This window comes from Pelophylax lessonae, assembly GCF_965119305.1.
Source record: "Pelophylax lessonae genome assembly, chromosome: 13".
In the NCBI taxonomy this organism is placed as follows: Eukaryota; Metazoa; Chordata; class Amphibia; order Anura; family Ranidae; genus Pelophylax; species Pelophylax lessonae.
This window is the reverse complement of record NC_138780.1, coordinates 51721840-51738860: the sequence shown is the minus strand read 5'-3', so window position 1 is coordinate 51738860 and position 17021 is coordinate 51721840. Positions and strand designations below refer to the sequence as shown.

General features: G+C 42.7%; 1 protein-coding gene across 1 annotated transcript in view; it reads left to right on the top strand.

The window, feature by feature from the left end:
- The window catches only part of ATP6V1D (ATPase H+ transporting V1 subunit D), a 64164-nt gene that overhangs the window by 38841 nt on the left and 8302 nt on the right, over positions 1–17021 (top strand). Inside the window, exons 5-8 of the mRNA XM_082242583.1 lie at positions 1331–1375; positions 1499–1602; positions 7604–7670; positions 9351–9429. Coding sequence (XP_082098709.1) covers positions 1331–1375; positions 1499–1602; positions 7604–7670; positions 9351–9429 — 295 coding nt within the window. The remainder of the gene's footprint in view (positions 1–1330; positions 1376–1498; positions 1603–7603; positions 7671–9350; positions 9430–17021) is intronic.

Here is a 17021-nt window from a genome sequence, read left to right as displayed (position 1 = left end):
AGGACTATTCCATTAAGGGTCAGGTTCCTCCTTTCCCTGTTCAAGCACATTCTATGAGGACGCTTAGTGCCTCATGGGCTTTCCGTCATCAGTGGTTCAGGTGTACTATGTGGTCGCCTGTACACACATTCACAAAGTTTTATAAGGTGGATGTACTTGCATCTTCGGATGTGGCGCTTGGCCGCAAAGTTTTGCAGTCTGCGGTTGCAGAGGCTTCCGCTTCTTGAGGGTGTAATTTTTTTTCCTGGTGGTGAGCTCCTGTTGTTAGTTTAGCTTCTATTTTTACCTGGTTGGCTATGTTTAGCCTTGTTGGGAATTCTGCGTATTGCTGTGTTTTTTTCCCACCCCTCATATTGACACTGCTTAGGGACATCCCAATGGTCTGAAGACATGGAGCTGTGTCCATCAGTGAACGAAAGAGAAAACTGGATTTATGTCTTACTGTAAAATCCTTTTTCTCTGAGGTTCACTGATGGACACAGCACCCGCCCCTTTGTTGGGTTGTGTTCTATGTTCTTCTGATACTGTTGGTTAAAAACTGAAGTCCTATAGCAGGAAGTGATGGTATACCCCCTGGGAATGCCCCAGGGGCATAACCAAAAATGTTTCCGCCTAGTCCTACTCCTGAAGCTGCATAAAGCCCAATGGTCTGAAGACATGGTGCTGTGTCTGTCAGTGAACCTCAGAGAAAAGGATTTTACGGTAAGACAAAAATCAATTTTATTTTTTTTGTGGACATACTGTATAGAACAGTTTACTGATTTCTGTGGTTAAACTTTTTTGGCAGCTTTATTGTTAGAGGGCCTATATAGAGTACGGCATTTAAGTGGAACTATGCTGCATCTGAGCACCACAAACCCAAAATGCTATTTAATTCTGTTTTTTAATATGCAAAGCAAACTCCCTCTTCCATCCATGTCTCCGTGGTTTATTTTCTTGAGAAATCACTGAAAAAACACCCCTTAGCATTTCTGGCCATGGTCATCTTCAGTAAGGGCAGATGATTCATGTAGCATTTGGTTCATGGAATCCATCTGCCCTTAGCCCAGGCATGCAGGCAGGAGGGTGTGCTTAGTCAAAGAAGCCCCTTGTCCCATCTTGAAGACTCATGGGGGATGTATGACATAAATATTGTATACTTTCCTATATATTTACTAATGCTAGCAACATAAAGAAAAAAAATAGTTCATGTTGATTTAGAGGTCAACTTAAAGGGTTTAAAATTCCATATCTGAAAGCAGAACCTCTCTCTCTATTTCTTCTTATTGAAACTGGTCATGCGCATTGTGAATTTGACAGTGATAAATTAAAATACTGTTTAATCTTGTAGGTGTAACACTACCGGTTTTTGAACATTATCAGGAAGGAGGGGACAGTGAGTATTCATTTTAATGCATGAACATTAATTACTCTTGTTTCTTCTTACTTGTCACTCATCCATTGACCCTTTGCATAATATCTTTTTTTTTTTTTTTTTATATCTTTCTTTGTTTGCCAGGTTATGAGTTGACAGGTCTTGCAAGAGGTGGTGAACAGCTGGCTAAACTAAAGAGAAACTACGCAAAAGCTGTAGAGCTGCTTGTAGAACTGGCCTCCTTGCAGGTATAAGACTTGAATGCACATGTGTGTGCATGAAACAATAAGGGCATTCATTGGGCTGGAATCACACAGCGTTTTTACTACCATCCTTTTATTTTGCTTACCATTTGACTGTTCTTTTTCCAAGTACCAAGAGTTTCGTATAAAAATGATATAAAAACACATAGGGAAGCTAGGAAATCTACTTCTAGGAAGATTTATCGAGTTTCGAGGGTATACATTACTTGGTGTGAGTCTCGGGGTGTTTCCCCCCTTTCCTTGTCCCGTCTGCTGGAGTTTCTTCAAAGAGGTGTAGACCAGTGTTTGGCCTTAGGAACCATCAATGGCCAGATTTCTGCTTTGGCAATCTTCTTCCAACGCCCGTTGGCCACAAATTCTTTGGTTCACACTTTTGTTCAGAGGGTACGCCACCTGGCTCCTCCAGTAAGGTCCCTCCGTGGGACCTCAATCTGGTACTGTCGGTTCTTCAAACACCACCTTCTGAACATATTCATGAACTTCCTCTGCTTACTTTTTCACAGAAGGTGGCCGCCTTGTTGCCTATTACTTAGACACGCAGGGTGTTAGAGTTGGCTGCATTCTCCTGCCAGTCACCTTGCCTGATGGTTCACAGGGACAAAGTGGTGCTACGTCTCTACCAGTCATTCCTTCCTAAGGTCGTCTCGGGTTTCAACTTAAATTAGGACATTGTGTTGCCTTCCTTGTGGCCTAAGCATCCTAGAGATTGCCTAAAATTTCTTGCATGTGGTTCTGGCGATCAGGGTGTACTTGGCGGTGACTGAGTCGATTCAGAAAGCGGATTCCTTATTTGGCCTTATGGATGGGTCTCGTAAGGGGCAGGGCACATCTGCTGCCACCATTTCCAGATGAACAAGGCAGACGGTTGTGCAGGCCTATTCCATTAAGGGTCGGGTTCCTCCTTTCCCTGTTCAAGCACATTCTACGAGGGTGCTTAGTGCCTCCTGAGCCTTCCGTCATCAGGCATCAGTGGTCCAGGTTTGCAAGGCAGCCACCTGGTCGTCAATGTGCACCTTCACAAAATTTTACAAGGTGGATGTATTCGCATCTGGGGATTCTGCTTTTGGCCGCAAAGTTTTGCAGGCTGCTTTTGCAGAGGCTTAAGCCTCTTGAGGGTTTATTTCTTTTATTTTTAGTAGATGAGCTACCGTGGGTCCTGGTTTGCCTGGTTGGCTACGTTTTAGCCTTTTTGGGAAATATGTTATTGCTGTGTGTTTTTTTTTTTTTTTCCCCCACCCCTCATGATGACATTGCTTTGGGACATCCCAAGGGTCAAAGAAGATATGGAGTTGTGTCCGTAAACAAAAGAGAAAACTGGATTTTTGTCTTACCGTAAAATCCTTTTCTCTGATGTTCATTGACGGACACAGCACCTGCCCCTCTGTTGAGTTGGGTTATATATTCTTCTCATACTGCTTGTTACAAAACTCCAGACCTAAATCCAATTGAGAATCTGTGCAAGATTTGAAAATTGCCGTTCAGACGCTCTCTCTCTCTCTATATATATATATATATATATATATATATATATATATATATATATATATATATATATATATATATATATATATAACAATACGCACAAAGATGGAAAGATATACAATATCTCACAAAACTGAGTACACCCCTCACATTTTTATAAATATTATATCTTTTTACGTGACTACACTAAAGAAATGACACTTTGCTACAATGTAAAGTAGTGAGTGTACAGCTTGTATAACAGTGTAAATTTGCTGTCCCCTCGAAATAACGCCACACATAGCCATTAATGTCTAAACCGCTGGCAACAAAAGTACACCCCTAAGTCAAAATGTCCATATTTGGCCCAATTAGCCATTTTCCCTCTCCTGTGTCATGTGACTAGTTAGTGTTACAAGGTCTCAGGTGTGAATGGGGTGCAGGTGTGTTAAATTTGGTGTTATCGCTCTCGCTCTCACTCATACTGTTCACTGGAAGTTCAATATGCCAACTCATGGCAAAAAAACTCTGAGTATCTGAAAAAAAGAATTGTTGGTCTACATAAAGATGGCCTAGGCTATAAGAAGATTGCTAAGACCCTGAAACTGAGCTGCAGCACGGTGGCCAAGACCATACAGTGGTTTAACAGGACAAGTTCCACTCAGAACAGGCCTCGCCATGGTCGACCAAAGAGGTTGAATGCACATGCTCAGTGTCCTATCCAGAGGTTGTCTTTGGGAAATAGATGTATGAGTGCTGCCAGCATTGCTGCCTCGGTTAAAGGTGTGGGGGGGTCAGCCTGTCAGTGCTCAGCCTATACGCCGCAATCTGCATCAAATAAGTTTGCATGGCGTCCCAGAAGGAAACCTCTTTTAAAAATGATGCACAAGAAAGTCTGCAAACAGTTTGCTGAAGACAAGCAGACCAAGGACATGGATTACTGGAGCCATGTCCTGTAGTCTGATGAGACCAATATAAACTTATTTGGTTCAGATGGTGTCAAGCCTGTGTGGCGGCAAACGCGTGAGGAGTACAAAGGCAAGTGTGTCTTGCCTACACTCAAGTATGGTGGTAAGAGTGTCATGGTCTGGGGCTGCATGAGTGCTGTATATGTATATGTATGTATATATATATATATATATATATATATATATATATATATATATATATATATATATATATATATATATATATATACTGCTCCCAAAAATGAAAGGATCATTTTTTAATCAGAGTATAGCATTGTCAATTAAACTCCTGGGGTAATGATCTGGTCAGTTAAGTAGCAGATTTCATTAACACCAAAGAAGCACACTATAGTTCACTAGATGGGCAACAATGAGATGACCTCCATAACAGGAATGATTTTACAGGTGAAGATCATTGACATTTTTGTTCCTACTCATCTTTTCTGACTGTTTTTCACTAGTTTTGCATTTGCCTAGGGTCAGTGTCACTACTGGTAGCATTAGGCGATACCTGGACACAGGCAGTCCAACTCCTCCTCCAGGATGGCACATCAATCCATGGCATTGCCAGAAGGTTTGCTCAAGCGCATGGAGGAGATTCCATGAGACACGCAATTACTCTAGGACAGCTGGACAGGGCCATAGAAGGTCCTTAACCCAATAACAGGACCGATATCTGCTACTTTGTGCAAGGAGGAACAAGATGAGCACTGCCAGAGCCCTACAAAATGACTTCCAGCAGGCTACTGGTGTGAATGTCTCTGAATGAACAATCAGAAGCAGACTTCATGAGGGTGGGCTGAGGGCCCGACATCCTCTAGTGGGCGCTCACTGCCGGGCACTGTGGAGCTTGATTGGCATTTGCCATTGAACACCAGAATTGCCAGGTCCGCTACTGGCGCCCTGTGCTTTTCACAGATGAGAGCAGGTTCACCCTGAGCACATGACAGATGTGAAAGGGTCTGAAGAAGCCGTGGAGACCATTATGCTGCCTGTAACATCGTTCATTATGACCGGTTTGGTGGTGGGCCAGTGATGTTCTGGGGAGGCATATCCATGGAGGGACGCACAGACCTCTACAGGCTAGAAAATGGCACCATGACTGTCATTAGGTATTGGGATGATATCCTTGGACCCATTGTCAGACCCTATGCTGGTGCAGTGGGTCCTGGGTTCCTCCTGGTAGACGACAATGCCTGGCCTCATGGGGCGAGAGTATGCAGCAAGTTTCTCAAGAATAAAAGAATTGATACCATTAAATGGCCCCCCACGCTCACCTGACATAAAACCAATAACTCACCTCTAGGACATTCTGTTTAGGTCCATCTGGCGCAGCCAGGTTGCACCTCAGTCTGTTCAGGAGCTCAGCGATGCCCTGGTCCAGTTCTGGGGTGAGATACCTCAGAACACCATCCGTCATCTCATTAAGAGCATGCCCCGATGTTGTTAGGCATACATACAAGCACATGGGGGCCATACAAACAAGAGTACAATTTTGAGTTGCTGCAATAAAATTTCAGCAAAATTGACTAGCCTGCTTCATAATTTTTTCACTTTGATTTTCAAGGTGTTTTTGAACCTCTGTAGGTTGATAATCTTCATTTGAATCAATCAATGTGGCATCTTTTCAACCCTAACACATTACCCAGTCCATATCAGTACAGATATCCAGCATAAAATGTTTCCCCATTGAGATCTGATTTGTTTCCAAAGTGTTCTTTTATTTTTATATATATATATATATATATAATTTAATTTTATTAGAAATCAAATCTTTATTATTTTCTGGCAACAACATGGTGTGTTATTGGTTTGCCCCCTCCAGCCTGTGTCTTAGAATAAGGAGGAGGTGTGAAGCCTCTATCAATCTACATGTAATTTTCCACCTCCATTGTGTTGAGCTGGTTAGTGGGCATAGGGAGGAGGAAAGGAGTGGGCTGCCATTTATCACTGTGTATACACCCACATGTGTGACTCTATAGTCACATGGGCTGCTCAGATGTGATAGGGTGGAAATTCTCAGCATAGAAACTTACTGAAAACTGAGCATGTGCAGAGCTGCCAACACTGCTCTGCAAAATCCCTAGCAGAGTTGGGGACATGGACAGAAGGGGGAGATTGGAGAACAGCAGGGTCAACCATATCAACCAGCAGTCTTGTAAGGGCCTTCTCTACAAATAAGCCCAATTGGGGTGAAACCTGTCAGAGGGGCATGGCTTAAGGTGGGAACTGTGTCGGAAGCCAGCTACATTGACTTATGGTGTGACCCTTATGGAGTGCAGGTTTGTTTATTGACTTTGCTACTAATGCTAAGTGGGAATGCGCGTTTAAAAAGCTGGCACCAAGGCAGTGGAGGACCTGAGAAGCATACCTGGGACTTTCAGTGGTTGTTACTTTCTGCTTCTCTACAGTGAATTCAGTCTTCGTATTTGATGATGATACAGAGCTAAGCAGGGCAATAACTTCACAATAGCATATCACAACTTTACAAAAAGACCCAGTCAAAGGATCACTTTTCAAAGCATGTTACACTGTATTTACCAATGTGATGTGTTGCAGCTCCTGCCCCCCCTTGCACCCCCAGATTTCTGAACACAGGAATATGGAAAATGGTTGTGACAAATACCCACACACTCAGGTTGAACTGGATGGACCAATGTCTTTATTTAACCTCACCAACTATGTAACTGCATATTATATCTTTCTATAGTGTGTACTTGCCTCAACGCAAAGCACTTGGTGTGATCTCTGAAGGCCCCCTCCAGCACACAAGTAGTGATTGACAGCCTGAGCTGTGCATATTTCCCTATGGGATTGTGTAGAGGGGGTGTGTCCATGTTCTCCACTCAGGTCCCAGATTACACTCCACTCCCTGCTATTTGCTGTGCATTGTGAGACATCAGATCCCTTCCCCCTACCTTCTGGAGCTGACAAATGCTGTGTAAATTCTAAATGGCTGTAGAAGGGAGAAGGTTACAAATTAAGATACAATTTTTGTAGGAGGATTTGTTTCATTTCTGTGTATCACCTGAAACCAGTCACTTTACTACTGTATGGCAAAGATTTACATTTAGTCAGTCAGTTTTCTTTTAGAGCTGGTTCACATCAGAATGCAATACTGGAAAGGCGTGTTCCGTGTGCATTTCCTGCACCGTGTTCAAAGTACACTGCCATTGCGATCTGCTGCAGGTACCAATACATTGGTAACCACATCGCAAATGCAGTGCATTTGCTGTCACAAGATCGCAGTACCATGCGATTTGGTACAGCACGTTCTTCAAAAGCGGTGCATGTACTACTTTGTGTGTGTTTGGTGCAATTTGCAGTCCGTTCAAATGAAGGGGCTGCAAAATCACACTGCAGGAGGACGTACAGGAACACAGCCTGCATTCCTGTGCACTTCTAGTGTGAATTTGGAACCAATAGTACCACAAATTAAAAGTAATCACAAATAAAAGTTTGAGAAATGTAATGACAAATTAACATTTTATGTAAGTTTATTAAGTGTGTTGGGGAAAGACTATGCAACTGACATTTTATTTTCCACTCTAATCCAGACCTCATTTGTGACTCTTGATGAAGCCATAAAAATTACCAACAGGCGTGTAAATGCCATAGAACACGGTAAGTTAACCAACTCGTACTGCAAGCCTAACCTAATGCTCTATTCTGATCTGTACTAAAATATTCCCTTTCTAAGGGGCACATTGACTATAAGCTCTACAAATCTGACTGTCCAAAACTGTTTAATATGAGGACCTACCTAATTTATCCAATCAATCTGTATCAGATCAAGCAGGCACCTGCTCTGCATAATTATTGGTAGATTAACCACTTTGCCGCTGCTCACTAGAGCCCTACTGCGGCAAAGTGGCTCGATAACGTCTGGCGACGTAGACCTACGTCATCAGACATTCCCCTCTCTCGGCGGTGCGCCGCCGGAGGCTCGCTCCCGCTGTATTCAGTCACAGCGGGAGTCAGGCCAGGGGAGGAGCGGCATCAATCACCGCCGCTCTTCCCCGATCGTCGGGGATCGAGTGTGGAGATCCGCCCGCTTGTGTAAACACAAGCGGGCGGATCTCCTAAGTGACAGGCAGGGTCAGATTGCAGGGTTCAGCATAGCTGAACCTGCGATCTGTCCTTGTGTCACATAGTCCCCTCCCCCCACACACGTCAGTAAGCCCCAGGCATACATTAACCCCTTGATCACCAATAAAAATTAACCCCTTCCCTGCCAGTGTCATTTTTACAGTAACAGTGCATATTTATAGTACTGATTACTGTAGTAATGTCACTGGTACCCCGAAAAGTGTCAAAAAATGTCAGTCAAGGATCCGATCCGTCCGTCGAAATGTCGCAGTCCCGCAAAAAAAAATCGCAGATTGCCGCCATTTCTAGTTAAAAAAAAAACACTAAAAATGACAGAAATCTTTCCCTTAGTTAGTAAACGCAATAAATTTTTTTTTTTTTTTTTACCAAACATATGTAGCAGAAAACAAATTGGCCAAAAATTTTAAAAAAATTTTGATTTTTTTTACATTTTTTTGGGGGGGAATTTCATATAAAAAAATGTGAAAAATATTGTTATTTTTTCAAAATTTACGCTCTTTTTTTGTTTATAGCGCAAAAAGTAAAAATCGCACAGGTGATCAAATACCACCAAAAGAAAGCTCTATTTGTGGGGAAAAAAGGAAGTAAATTTCGTTTGGGTACGGCGTCGCACGACCGCGCAATTGTCAGTTAAATTCGCACAGTGCCGAATCGCAAAAAGTGGCCCAGACGTAAGACAGCAAAATCCTCCGGTGGTAAAGTGGTTAAAGGAAATTGTACCCCATGCGATTGTGTCAGTGCTGGTGCTGCTTTTGCATCCAATTCTATGGACTGCCTGCACGCAGCTCCGAGTTGGATGCACACGCATCTGCCAGCAGCTCTGCAGGGAGGATGACTCTAATCTGCCATCTGAATGAGCCCTTTAAAGTATTCTTTCAGAAACTTTTTTTCTATGATACCAGAGTTAGCAAGAAGGCAGTACTGCAGGGATCGGTGTATGTGCAGCTATTAACCCTAATGTAAGCACATTATCATCCTCCCTGTTACAAAGGAGTCCTAAGCCTTTGTATGTATTTAAGTCCTTTAAGGAAAGTTGACCCTATGGTCCTTTCGGATCACTGTTCTCTCTGTTTTGCAGGATAGGCATTGCTTATTCTACTTTATTTAACTTTTATATTGAATGCTGTTAACATTATACTGTAAATTGTATAGATATGGGCTGCAATCATCCCCCTTTGTTTTCTTTGTCTGCAGTCATTATTCCTAGAATTGAGCGAACTCTGTCCTACATTATTACGGAGCTGGATGAACGTGAACGAGAGGAGTTCTACAGGTAAACAAAGAATTTACTTATTAATCCCATTCTGATCTGACCGTGTAGAAAATACCTATCTTCCTATGCATTGTTTTTTTATAAAAAATCGGTCAGTGGGGTAATAAGAAAAGAACGTTGGTTATCCTTGATAAACCACCATATGAAAAGTTTTGTCAGACTAGGTTTAAAATGTTCATCCTGTAGCAAAGTGTTCTCCTGTATGAGTTCATAGCTTGGCAGTGCTGTAAATCACAGCCCATTTAGGATATTATAAAATACATACATATGTTTAAAATGTGTTCAATGTTCTATTGAATTAGGGTCCATTCAGACTAGCGCGACATGTCAGGCGACTTGTCAGCCTGACAAGTCGCGCTCGGTCGCTCGCCATTGATTAGCAAAGGACCCGTTCTAATAGGAGCGACACAAGTCGCTCCGACTTAGAAAAAGGGTCCTGTACTACTTTGGGGCGACCTGGAGGCGACTTGCATTGACTTCAATTATATGAAGTCCGTGCAAGTCGCGCCGAAGTCGCGGTGCACCGTGACTTCACAGGTCGCCCCACAAAGTCGGATCGCGCCAGTCTGAATGGGCTGTTAAAATATTCGGTAAGTTGGGTTAGTGAAAAAACAGTCTCTTAAATTACCTTGAGAATAGTAAAAGTATTAAGGTACACCATAGAAAGCCATGGCAGTTATACTAATATGCTTGGAGCGTTGATGTGAAGACACCCCTTTTTTTTTACAGACCCCTCTACCCCTTCCAAAAAAAGCTACAAAACCAATACAGTATAAAAAATAATAAAAAAAAAAATTAAAGAGTTCTGCACTGGGCATAAACTAGTTTTACTGAAAAACTTTATATGCATTAAACTACCGTACTTGTATCCAAATTTAATACTAGAGCTCCACTTGCCACTAGGGATCAACCGATTATCGGCAAAGCCGATATATATCGAGGGCCGATCTGCACTTTCCCCGATATATCGGAATCGGCCCCTGAGGGTACCGAAATTGCAGATATTTTGGAAAATGCTTGTACCGGAGTGATGCCTGCAGCTAGAGGCATCACCCCGGTACCCGCGTCCGTAGCCGACGGTCGGCTGACTTATAATGACAACCAATGTGGCTGAGAAGCCACTGGGCTGTCATTACACGGAGAGGGAAGGGGCCTTCCGCGGTTCGCCGGGCAACCAGCCTGCACAGCCGCCGAAGACCCGATCAAAGCCGCATTCGGCTCTGATCGGGTCTCCATGCAAAAACCCAGAAGTGATGTCATGACATCACTTCCAGGTACTGGCGCCAGGTTAAAAAAAATGACCGCATTTAAGACAGCCCAACTTGGCGTTTTGAATGCTTTTAAGTGCAGAGGAGGGGTTTGGGGTTTTTTAGACCCCCAGATCCCTCCACAAGAGTACCTGTCAAGTAAATTAAAAAAAAAATGTTTTAAATGTACGAAAATATCGGCCGATACCAATATACAATGACCAAAATATGGGTATTGGCAATGAAAAAATGATATCGTCGATCACCACTTGCCACTACTAGTAATTTTGCACTTTCAAAGGGGCGAGTATATTTTAAGAACTTTGGTGTTCAGTGCATTCTTGTTTTATAACCTAGCATATAGTGTACAGTATGTTGATTATGCTCTTAGTCATTTAAAATGGTGCGTTTAAGGTTTTGGCTTAGTGGATGAAAAAAACAAACCAAAACTACGACCACTACCACTGACGTGAAAGGTTACATAGTTACATAGTAGGTGAGGTTGAATAAAGACAATAGTCCATCCAGTTCAACCTGTGTAGGTGTGTGTGGCTGTACTCATCTCACATACCCCTGAATGTTCTGATCCTTGAGATGTAAGTCTAAGAGTCTTTTGAAAGCCACCATACTACCCGCAGAAACCACCTCTTGTGGTAGAGAATTCCACAATCTTGTAGCCCTAACAGTAAAGAACCCCCCACGTTGCCTGTGGTTAAAACGCTTCTCCTCTAATCGCATTGTATGCCCTCGAGTCCTCATGCAATCCCTTCGAATGAACAGCTTTTTTTCTAAGCTGGGATCCCCATTAAGATATTTATAAATTGCTATCATGTCCCCCCTCAGACGTCTCTTCTCCAGGGAGAATAAATCGAGCGATTGTAGACGCTCTTCATAGTCAAGGTCCTCCAATCCCCCAATTAGTTTAGTTGCCCTTCTCTGGACTCTCTCCAGCTCCAACACATCCCTCCTGAGGACTGGCGACCAGAACTGGACAGAATACTCCAGATGCGGTCGGACCAGAGTTTTATAAAGTGGAAGGATTATAGTCTTATCTCTGGAATACATCCCTTTCTTTATGCATGCTAATATTCTGCTGGCTTTGGCAGCTGCCGCTTGACATTGCATGCTGTTGCCTAATCTATCATCAACCAAGACTCCCAGATCCTTCTCCATTTTTGATACCCCCAAGGGTTCCCCTCCTAACGTGTATTGTGTTTTTATGTTTTTAGTCCCCAAGTGCAAAACCTTACACTTCTCCACATTAAACCTCATTTGCCATGTCGTTGCCCACTCTGTTATTTTGTCCAGGTCATTCTGTAGGATATCTGCTTCATGCTGTGCAGTTATTGCCCTGGCCAATTTTGTGTCATCTGCAAAAACTGATAACGCACTACTGATCCCGTCCTCAATGCTGTTTATGAATAAATTGAACAAGGTTTTTTTTTTTTTTTTTTTTTTTTTTACATGATATCAAAAAATCTTGTATAATAGGTGGTTATTATAATCACTTGTATGCTCCTCTTCATTACTTGATATACACTCACTCCTCTAAAGTATGTAATCATCAGCTGCCAAAAACAGCAAAACAGGTTCTTTAAACTGTCCCCCTACTTTATCACAGATTAAGAGATGAGAAAAAACCTTGTGTAACTTGCTCTGTTAAAAACTTACAGAATTCTCTTTGCATGTGACAGCACTACTCTTCATTGCTCTCCAGAACTGGCTATAACTCTTAGCATCTGGGGAAGGGAAGTATAAACTTCTTCGGATACAGTAAAGTCAACCTGTTGGTTTAGCCTTACAGAATTTCACCCCCCCCCCCCCTGTATTTTTTTAACCTTCCCCTCTTACCTGGTTTCATGGGTTATTCTAAAAATGCATACTTGCATGACTAGAGAACTCAGTTTTGTCCTGCTTTATTCCACTGAAGGTCTGTAAAACTGAAAAAGGTCCTTGGGTTCCAGTTTGCTCCATTCTAAAGGTTACATTTCCTCAACTGGTTTCTTTTGGATTTGGGAACGCAATCCACACACTAATGTGCCATCTAGACCCTGTGTTGCAGGTGGCATTCTTAAAAGGAGGGGGACTCCATCCTTGGGCCATCTGCATGTTGAGCATGCTAGAATCCTAATGCAGAAACAACCAATCCTGCATGATTTTGATGGCGCGAGAGGAAGGTCCTTATGGTGATCTTCCTTGCATTATTTTTGCCCAAGTGAATGGTCTTTGCTCTCCTGCCAAGACTCCGGAATGCAGCCTCACGGATGTTTCATTGGATCAAGGGAATTGGGAGCATTGTATACCCCCCTGTGACTCTTATGGCGCTTTTCCACTGCATGGAACCGTACTGGTTCGGCACGCTTTTGTGCTTTTCCACTGCGGTACCGCATGGTATAGGGTCGGAACGGTTCGGTACGGTACGGTATAGGTTTGCTTTTCCACTGCATGGAACCGAACGGTACGGTACGGCTCTGAAAAAACAGTACCTACTCGATTGTGGTTCCAACAGGTACCAAACTGGTACCATATCCCACAATCCTTTGCATGCAGTCACTACTAGCCACTGATTGGTCAGAGAATCACACCCACCCCGTTGTTATCCCACCCACTTAACTTTAGTACTACTTTAGTGGAAAAGCAAACCTATACCGTACCGTACCGAACCGTTCCAACACTATACCATGCGGTACCGCAGTGGAAAAGCAAACCGGGCCGAGTAGAGCCGAGCCGGTACTTGCAGTGGAAAAGTGCCATTAGAGGCTCCAGGATAGGAAGAATGTTTCAGCAAGTTCTCTTTACCAAGGGATATCTCATATTACAGACAGTTGGGAGTTGAGCATGTTCTTCAGCTATACCAGATCTGCCCCCCCCCCCCCCCCCTTTGTTATTTTGGTAAAGAAATCTACTTCTATCCCCTGCATTTTTTTTTTTTTTGTATGGGAAGCTTCCATGTACTTTTCACTATTGGTTTGTGCTGACCTAATGAGACTGAACCCTAGTTTCTAAGTGGTTCAGGAACCACCATTATCCTCCTACTGGAAGGGTAGAGATGCTTCCACGTTAAATGTACGTTGCTACAAAAAAAAAAGAGGTGTTTTTCCAAAACTGAACAACTGGATTTCCAACAGTACTGAAACGTAGCAGAAGGTATTGGCAATAAATCAGTATCAGCATTCATTAACTCAGGAGATTCTTGCACTTTTTTCTTATGAACATCATGAAGCTAATCTCTCAATAGTTACAAGACCTATTTTTTTATTTTTTTTTTTTTAAACAGCATTGTTGTCTCTAGAGCAGGGATATGTAAATTGTGGCCCTCCAGATGTTGCAGAAATACAAGTCCTATGATGCATAGCAAGATTCTGACAGCCTCAAGCATGACACCCCAGAGGCAGAGGCATGATGGGATTTGTAGTTTTGCAACAGCTGGAGGGCCACAGTTTGCATATCCCTGCTCTGGAGTATGGAGGCTGGCTGTCAAAATACATCCATGTAGAGTTTGGATGGAGAAATCTGTTTTGTTTTTCGTTTCAGCCTGTAAAAATGATTTGGTGTATAGCCAGCTGTACAGTGGGCAAAGCTTAAATGGAACCTGAGCCTGCTTGCTGCATACACTGCACATTCTTGTACCCCCGAAATATGCCTTTTTTTTAATATAGAAAAAGCAAGTCTCACAGAAGTACACATACCTCAAAACAGAATCCTTTTTTTTTATTATTATTATTATGAAACCCCTAAATAGGCTTTTTAGCTCACAAAATATTGAGTAAACTTTTTGGAGGGAATTAACCACTTGCCGACTGCCGCACGACTATATACGGCGGCAGTCAGCCCCTCACAGGCAAAGTAACATAGGGGTACGTCACTAGCCTGTGAGGCTCTAGGGAGCGAGCGCGCGCCGCCAGAGGCGCGTTTACGGAAACCCCGCGCGTGTGAGCGGCGGACCCGATGTCCACCGCTCACTCGCAATCGTCGGTTACAGAGGGAGAAAGGCAAGCGGCTAGTGTAAACAAAGCCGCCTGTCATTCTCCCTTGTGTAAGAACAGAGATCATACGGTCCTGCTATGTAGGATCGTATATCTCTGCTGTTACATGAAAAGCCACATCCCACAACAGTTAGAAGCACGCCCCTAGGGACACACATAGCCACTGCATCTCTAATAAAGTTAACCCCTTCCATCGCAGTGTCATTTTTACAGTACCACCAAAAGTGTCAAAAATGTCAGTCAAGGGTCCAATCTGTCTGCCGCAGTCCCGCAAAAAAAATCGCAGATCGCCGCCATTACTCGTTAAACAAAAAAAACAATAAAAATGACAAAAAATCTTTCTCTTAGTTAGTAAACGCAATAACTTTTGCGCAAACCAATCAAAATACGCTTATTGCGTTTTTTTTTTTTTTACCAAACATATGTAGCAGAAAACAAATTGGCCTAAAATGTAAAATTTTGGTTTTTACATTTTTTTTGGGGGGGAATTTCATTTTAAAAAAATGTGAAAAATATTGTTATTTTTGCAAAATTGTCGCTCTTTTTTTTGTTTATAGCGCATGATCAAAAAATCGCACAGGTGATCAAATACCACCAAAAGAAAGCTCTGTTTGTGGGAAAAAAAGGACATCAATATTCGTTTGGGTACAGCATCGCACGACCGCGCAATCCGTTAAAGTCACGCAGTGCCGAATCACAAAATCTGCCCTGGTCAGGAAGGGGGTAAAATCTACCGGGGCTTAAGTGGTTAATAAGACTAGTTCTTCTTCAACTAGTGCTTTTTCCCATAGCAACTAATTAGCTTTTAGCTTTCATTTTTTTTTTCCACACCGCTTGGAAAATTAGAACTAAAATGCTGATTGGCTGCTCTAGGCTATTGCTCCATTTGAGAGAAAGTTCTTCTTTTTTTTTTTTTTTTTTCTAACTTTATCCTTTAAATTCCTAATATTTTCGCTAAATTGTTTTCTCCCAAGTACAGGTTTAATACATATGTCAGCATAGTCCATAAACAGTTGCATATATTTTAGATTTTAAAATATCAGTCATTTTCCAATACAATGGCTGTAGTTATCCAACCAGCCTGGGACAACCTTTTTTGTACATTGTCATTTAAATGAAAAAAGATGGAAGTGTGTAGATTCTTAGGCCAAAAATGACACACACAGATGAAACTACAAATAACGAAGATGCCCAAAATGGAAAATAGGTGACTCAGAACTCAGAACAAGCTATTCATTTGGTCAGAATTTATTAGGGGAAAAAAACAACCTCTTCATTTACCCTTCTACCCAAAATTTGACCCACAAATGTTGGCTTGCACTTTATTTTTGTAGTCAGATTGTATAGGCGTGGCCAGTGTAAAGCTGAGGTAGGGAATATGTATACATAATATACTCATTCATGTTTAACTACTTCACTACCAGCCCTTGTAGTAAAGCGGCTGCTAGGAGGAGCAATTATTCTGACAGGCCATTAAGGCTGGGTTCACTCTTAATACGGTGTCAGGTGTCCCTGTTCTCCCTTTCAGGGATGAATCAGGCCTGAATTCTGAACTGAAACTGAGCAAACGAAGCACAGGATCCCTGTGCAATCCGCCACGCAGCTTCCACAGAGATGTGTGAACCAGCTTCATTGAGCGCTGGGCACACTCTCCTGTCATGCGAATTGGATGCGGGGAAATCAGCATCCAATTCGCACTAGTGTGAACCCAGCCTTAAATATGACCTTTTTGTTTACGTTGTGCACGTGCAGAATACTGCTGCTCATGCTGTCAGTGGACAGCAGGGAGCATAGGCAAAAGGCACAGAGCCAGTCGGAGTAAATCTGTGCCTTGTGAATGTTATGAGAGGTCACAGCCATGACAAATGTTTAAACACAGTAGTACTGTTTATATTAGGGAGCCCACCCCTTTAACACGCTCCGCATTCTTATGCCATTCACATGTGGTTTGGCACAGTGCGATTTGATCTTTTTCATTTTGAATAGGCTGAATAGCACTTGACCACAGCAAAAGTAGTGCTTTTGTACCATGCAATCCAATGCAGGCAAACGCACAGTGTTTGCATCCTGGGTTTGGGGTGTCATTGACTTAACAGTGACGCCTGTTGTAGATCACAATTGCAATGCATTTTCAAATGCAGTGCGGGAAACGCACACAAAATGTGGGTTTCCTGCACTGCATTCTGGTGTAAATGGGCCCTAAATATTTCAGGCTGCAGCAGGGGAAGGCTAGAAGGCTACGTTTCAATTTTGTGGAGGGGGTTTAAAGGGCCACCATCCAACATTACTGGGGGTTCAGTTTGGAGTGGGGTTTAAAGTAGTGATATTGATATTTTGGTCATCGCATATCGGTATCGGC